We start from the raw sequence: 6,728 nt of genomic DNA, 5'->3' as shown, positions 1-6,728 counted from the left end.
ATTAAAAGTTACTGTTTTGTGACTTCAATAGGAAATTGCATGCTTTTTATTATAGTGTTTTCATTCATATTTAATGGTTTATGCAAGCTGTTCTTACACAAAGGACCACTAACTCTGTTAAAGATGGATCTCAGCCCCCTCAAGTCTGAAGATCACCAGCTGAGAGGTGATCTGTTAAGCCTGTCATTCCATGAGGCTATGAACACATCACAGAGCTGCAGCTGAGCCAACAGAATGTTATCTTCCTTTCCAAAATTGTAAGGAGAAATTATTCACTCCATTTTTAGCTTTTTTCTAACCAATTTAACTTTTTTCAGAGAATGATGGATCTTTGACTCTTTTCTTAAAAATATTTCTCTGATTTGGTTATATTTAATAAGATGTTTCTTATTAAACCTCATAAATATTGAAATTACTAACAAATTCTTAACAAAAGAAAAAAAATCTGATTTAAAATTTACTTTCCTCTACATGAAAAAGTTAGTAACTCTACCCTGAAATCACATATAAAACACTATTCCTCAAGATTATATGGTCACATAACCTTTATGTTATGTTTCATTAAATACCAATGAAATACTAAAACATCATTATGTAGGTTTTAAGATCCATAGCAGTGGACAAGAGAAAAAAATTAAACCTTCATATAATTTCAAATGTAATCAGTAAGTATATAAGGAACTCAATCCAAAACCCAGTGGTGGAGGTCACGGGAGTCTTCCCATTAACTTCCATGTTCTTTGGACTAAGGAACCAAGATAAATCTGAGCAATTGAAAGGAAGAGAAGGAAAACTTACCCATGAATTCAATTCCTAAATGGTCTGCTATACTCATGAAAGCATGTAAAAGAAGAAGAGAAAAGAAACAGAAATGTTAGAAACAGTAAAATATAAATTGATCTTGATATGGCAGTGCTGCAGCACGGTGTGGGGTCAGGGCCCACTGTGTGGGTACAGGCCCAAAACAAAGGCACAACTCTGACCCTCAAAGGCAATCCTAAGGAGGAATTCAGGGCACTCAGCTGTCACACGAAGGGACGTGCATTTGGGGTAGGAAATGAATGTCTTTATATTTGACTTTGAGTTCAAACTAGCTACCTAAAGGGATTTCATTTTCCCTTCCTCCTGGAACTCCTCTCTCAACCTGCTAACCACTGTCCTTAGTTAGACAAGCTTGGTTCTTTCATTTTCTCTGACAGGGACATGCCTGAAGAGATGAATGGAAGGCTTTCACTGAGTTTGGCAGCTCTCAGCACAGCAGCCACACTGGCACCCAACGTGACTCCCACCTGCTCTCTGCTGCGCAACAAAATCCGACAGCAGGAAAGGGAAGCCACCTTCCCAACTTGGCCATCAACAGGCAGGATGCAATAATTTCAAGACATCTCAAAGTGAAGCAAAAATCTTAACACTTTGAGAATATTGACTGGATTACCACATGGACTTGTAAACATTTCAGGGCTCTTTTTTTACATAATGAATTTGAGTCCTCTGAGAACTACATAGCAAAGCTAAAAGATTTTCCAACATAACCCAGCAGTTAGTTTAAACACTTCATTTTATTGCCAACTCTGGTACCTGTGGCGAGATCATGGAATATTTGGGTTTCTGTTGAAAATTCTGGGAATTCTTCACCTTTTGCACCCTTTCAATCCACCCAGGAGAAGGCACTGAGCATCAGCTTGCTCAGTTCACTTAGCATACAAATCTATCGAACAGCTGACAAACTCCACATTTTATTTTCATGCACTTCAAAAGCAAAGAACACAAGATGATGGTATATGGCACAAATACCTTGTTAGCATGGTATTAGGGAAGGCACATTATGCAAGTTTAGTGACAAATGAATCTTCCCTTTTGAAAATGCATAACTCAAAATCATACATGTATGTATTCCACATAATGACCTTCTAATCTGTATTCTTGCACTTACATACAAATATCATGTACAAACATCCCTAGTACGCTTGACAGGAATTTAAATTTTAATAAGAATGCAATTTTTATAAAAGTATGAGATATATCAAAAGTGCATCAAACATTATATTTACAGAGATTTGTAGCTTTTTTCCCCCACCTAATTTTCTGTACCTGTGAAATCTGCAAACGTTATCTACATGCAATTCACACCTTTGATTCCTTCTGTAAATCAGATCAAAATGCAGTTGAAAATTCCTAACTTTAAAAACAGATAGCAGAAATCAAAGCACCATAATCTGGTCTCCAAGGAACTAAAGATATTGACACGTGGAGGAAGATCATATAGTATCATCTTAAGTCTATGCAGAACAGCTGAAAAAAATATATCTTCTTTCCTAACTTGGCTATACACCTTCTCTACTTGTTTTCCAATTGCAACCTACAATTCTCCCTTAGAGTTCACCAACATGATTAAAAACCACTTCCGCAAAAAGTAGATACAAAAAATACCTTTCCTTTAAAAAGATGAAACAAAGGCATCTCAGTTCATATTTGATTGGTTTATACTTAAGTGAGAATCAAGGGTGTTTGGAGCCTTCCTGGGAAAGATGCTCAGCTGGAAAGGGTGAAAACATGTCAAGTGATTTATTTTTAATGTCTCATGTGCATACAACTTCAGCAACCAGCACAATATTTACTGCTGACAAAGCTGATTTCCCCAGATTATGATAAAAGGATGTCCAGTGGGATAAACCTTTACAATAAAATATCCAAGCTGCCAATCAAGCAGTAGTTCAACAAGCTCTGTGAGAAGCTCTTTGGGAACAGAAAGCAAGGAAATGGTAACTCTGGCAGATCAGCACACACTGGCACTGGTTATGACCATCACTGGCTCTTGGTGACCAGGCACCAGCCCAGGGAATGCTCTCACTGGCACTGCTGTGGTGCAAATCAGCAACTCTGCAGGCTCCAGCTTTGGAGATGGCTTTGTCCCCTCTTAACAGCAGCAAGAAACTCTCCCAGCAGGTCCATGTGAGAGACACACAGCAGCAGGAAATAACCAGCAGGGCTGGTGGGGCATGTGACTGTGGTGGTGACCTGAGACTGAACCAAACACTGAAATGTGAAGTATTGACCCTGGCAATTCATGGTGTGACAAAGAACTGTTCTGTTGCTGTACAGCCCTGGTGCACGGATGATGAATTGCCTGCAGAGCACTTCCCTGGACACAGCAAGTGCAATGCCAAGTAATTCACCGTCAAGAAATGGACTCTGGTAGAAAAAAAAATGCATATGAGAGCTATAAATGTGCTGAAGCGTGGGTGCTGCTCCACAAGATGGGGTCATTAACCAAATAATGTGACTGTATTTTACTTTTGTTATTGTGGTTTCTTCTTTCTTTCTGGTATTGCTATGTTCTTAGAAACTAATATATTTCTCAGATAGGAAGATTATTCACTTTTATTTTATATTTTATCAGTATTTCTCCATTTTCATGTTGATGTGGGAAAAATACTGTGCCTTATGGTCCTGGCACTATGGTAATGTGTTGCTAGTATTAAAGCCCTTTTAATTTAGACTGGCTAAATACAAACACACCTGTGAATACTTGATAACGAGGACAAGAGAAAATAAATTTGCAGTCACTAATGGATTAATTTATTAGTGCTCCACAAAACAACATACTGCCTTGTGTCTGGATTGTGGTTTGCTGCAACTTTTTTCTTAGTCATATTAACACTATGAACAGAAATATAAACTCAACATGTAAATCTAACTGAAAAATCATGGACATAAAAGTACCCATTATAAACCTCTACAGACATTTTAACCTTTTCTAAGGACAAGCTGACTTTGGCATAAAGACAGCTTTAGGAAATCAGAGCAACAGCAAAGTATTTTCCTCTGCAAATGAAATTTATCGCTTCAAATAAACTCATAAGAGTTGTCAAATTGTCCTTGGTAGATGATTGTCTTGACCACAAAATGCAACATGATAATATGCTGGGAGGTACCTTGGGACAGCTCAAGTACTCTGAACAGATTATCTGTCTGGAAGGAACAGGACTAAATTTTACTTTTAATATTAGACCAATAAAACTTGGTCTGAAATAAAGGAAAATCCTTCAATTCATAAAGCAGCTCGATTAGGACACTGCCTAAAGATGAACTGCTGCTCTCTTATCCATTGTGCTTTATGATGTTTGGCAGCACGTGGTTGTCAGCCTATTTGTATATCTAATGAAGCAAAAACCATAATCAGTTACTGATATATATATATATATATATATATGAAACTATAGGGTTTCTTTGAAGCATATTTTTTTGGGTGCTTCATTTTTTGTGTGAGCACACAGATAATGGGACAAGGGATTTGTCTATTTAGTAGGAAGAGTTAATTGCCTCTATATTCTCTCCTCATGGGCAAACTGACCAATGCTCTCAGAGTTTGGTTGTTTTGTTGGGCTTTTTTTAATATCAAAAAGAAAAAGCAACAGCATGTAATGATGTATTTTAGAATCTCAGTTATTAAAGAGCACAACATTTGATTTTGCTGTTTGCTTCAGAGAAATTCTAATAATTAGTTTCAGTAATTAATTTACACAAAAGTACTCTTCAAAATGTTTGGTGGGGTAGGAAAACTGATTGAAGCTGTTCAGGGGAATCAGAGTCATAAAATCAAATGATTCAACTAATGATTTTTAAAATATCTTCACTGAAACACATGGGAGAAACTTCCCTCTCTGAGACACTTAAAATGGATCAAACTAAATCCTGAGAATTATCTTGAATCAGCCAATACCTGGACCTTCCTTTCACCCTCTCTGATAAACAGGACTACTAAGAATATTCCAGATTAAAAATTTCCCTGGCAACAGGTAGGCTATTCACTACACGTTAACTGGTGTAATAGTAAGTATACAGAATATTTGGTAATTTGCTCCATCTATGTCTAGACACAATAATGAAAATCATATATCCACACATCCCTTACAAGATACTTGGTCTGTTTTTGATGAAATTATAAATCACAGTTAAAGAAAGGATAACAACTTAGAAAGAAGGTAATAAATCTATAGAAGGAATTTCACAATCTGCTAGATTCTCAGTGTCAACAACAAAAGAACATTTACACTCCAAATTTGCATAGATGCAGTTAAGTCCTTGAAGCCCTCAATGTACAGAAGTAAATACTTAAGACAAAATGTAAAGGTTAATTACTTTTCCATTTATTTGTAAAGAAAAACAAAACAAAGGAGGGAAACCCCCTAGGCTTGCTGTGAGTATTTGCATGGCTGTGGAAAGATTTATAACATAGCCTAGGAGGGGTCCATAGCATCCCCTCACCCACTATCAATTCCATAACCAAGGAAAACTTGATAAACATCCATCAAAACCTCTTGTTATACAAATTATACATAGTGCTGAATAATGGAATAAACTATTGATTTTCTTTTCCTTTGAATGACTGAAGCCCGTGGCTGTGATCTTCATTGCAGAAGTGGAAAGATTGTTTCAAGCTTCTGCAAATAAATAATAGCAATGCTCCCACATTCAGGTTCAAGGTAACTTGGAAATTCCTACTGTTTACCTCCCCTGCAGCATGCAGACTCGGAGGATTAAGCTTGTCTCTTTTCAATTAATTTCTAAGATCTTAAATTACCTCTGCAGCTAATAAAATAAGCTACTGCTCTTTGAGGCACTATGTTGGATATTAATGGGAAGGACTCAGTCTCACCAAGCAACACAAGCAATCTGTACTGATATTCACAATACTGTAAATCAGGACTGATTAATTTTTACTACTATAGCTATAAATTCAGCAGAAGAAATAAACTTGTCTAATTTCAAATCAGTGAGTAGCCGATTGATATTATATTTTTAAGCTTATTAAGCACCTGCAGAATGTATTTAAGAGTTTTATCAGATTCAGGCCAAAATGTTTATCATCAGGTGTCAGACAAATGCAGCACTTTTATTTCTCTCTAAATAACCCATTTTTTTCAGCAATGAGATAAAGAAGCAAGTAGATATTAAATGCTGCTATATTGAGACATAGTTTTACTGATTTTCTCAGCATTCATAAATCAACACAAGCGTTCAACACATACAAGGACTTAAATTCATCCCAGAGTACCAGAAAATCAACAGGATGTCCACACAAAACACTTTGTCTCCATTCAGATAACTGGGAGATGCTTTCTTACTGTATTTGCTAAAAATGTAATCCTGTTTCTATGAAAAGAGTCAAATGTAAATGAAGCTGCCTGATAGACCTCAGAGCTGATGGTGACAAGATTATTTATGAGGTTTGCTCTAAATATATGTGGGAAATGATAAACCTGTGTGCTCACTGTCAGATCAGCCTCCCCCGGCACGGCGGGCCTGCAGTAAACATTGCACATTACAGTCTGGTTACTTGATTACTGACATCAGCATAAGCTACTATAACCAATGAGTCTGATAAATATTCCCAGAAAAATCCCAAGGTTTCTCTGATATTATGCAGTTTTGACAGATCAGCAAACCCATGTTAGCACTGTAATTGCAAAAGCTGTAATTTTGTTTTTATGTTACCAAAGCCTCTCATATCTCCTGTAAAGCTTCTTTCACACCCCTGCCTTTCCTGGCTCCACACACCACATCCATTTTACATTCCCATCTAAAAGACCAACCCCACATACCAGGTTTTCTGATTGTGCTAAGGACCACACAAAAACACTGATGTAGCTGTGTGACCTACTTATACAATCTGAATTCTTTTCCTGGGCTTCCACAGCAGATATGACAAGGACTGCATTTGTCCC

At 36.9% G+C, this 6,728-nt stretch overlaps 1 protein-coding gene across 1 annotated transcript in view; it reads right to left on the bottom strand.

Annotated features, from left to right (window-relative positions):
* Positions 1-6,728, bottom strand: part of NRG3 (neuregulin 3) — a 224,046-nt gene that overhangs the window by 64,883 nt on the left and 152,435 nt on the right. The window contains exon 5 of the mRNA XM_014309231.2: positions 799-825. Within this exon, the coding sequence (XP_014164706.1) occupies positions 799-825 (27 nt within the window). The remainder of the gene's footprint in view (positions 1-798; positions 826-6,728) is intronic.

The sequence above is a fragment of the Geospiza fortis genome, unplaced genomic scaffold (assembly GCF_000277835.1).
Source record: "Geospiza fortis unplaced genomic scaffold, GeoFor_1.0 scaffold130, whole genome shotgun sequence".
Classification (NCBI taxonomy): Eukaryota; Metazoa; Chordata; class Aves; order Passeriformes; family Thraupidae; genus Geospiza; species Geospiza fortis.
The sequence above is the reverse complement of the archived record's forward strand: the minus strand, read 5'-3'. Positions and strand labels throughout refer to the sequence as shown.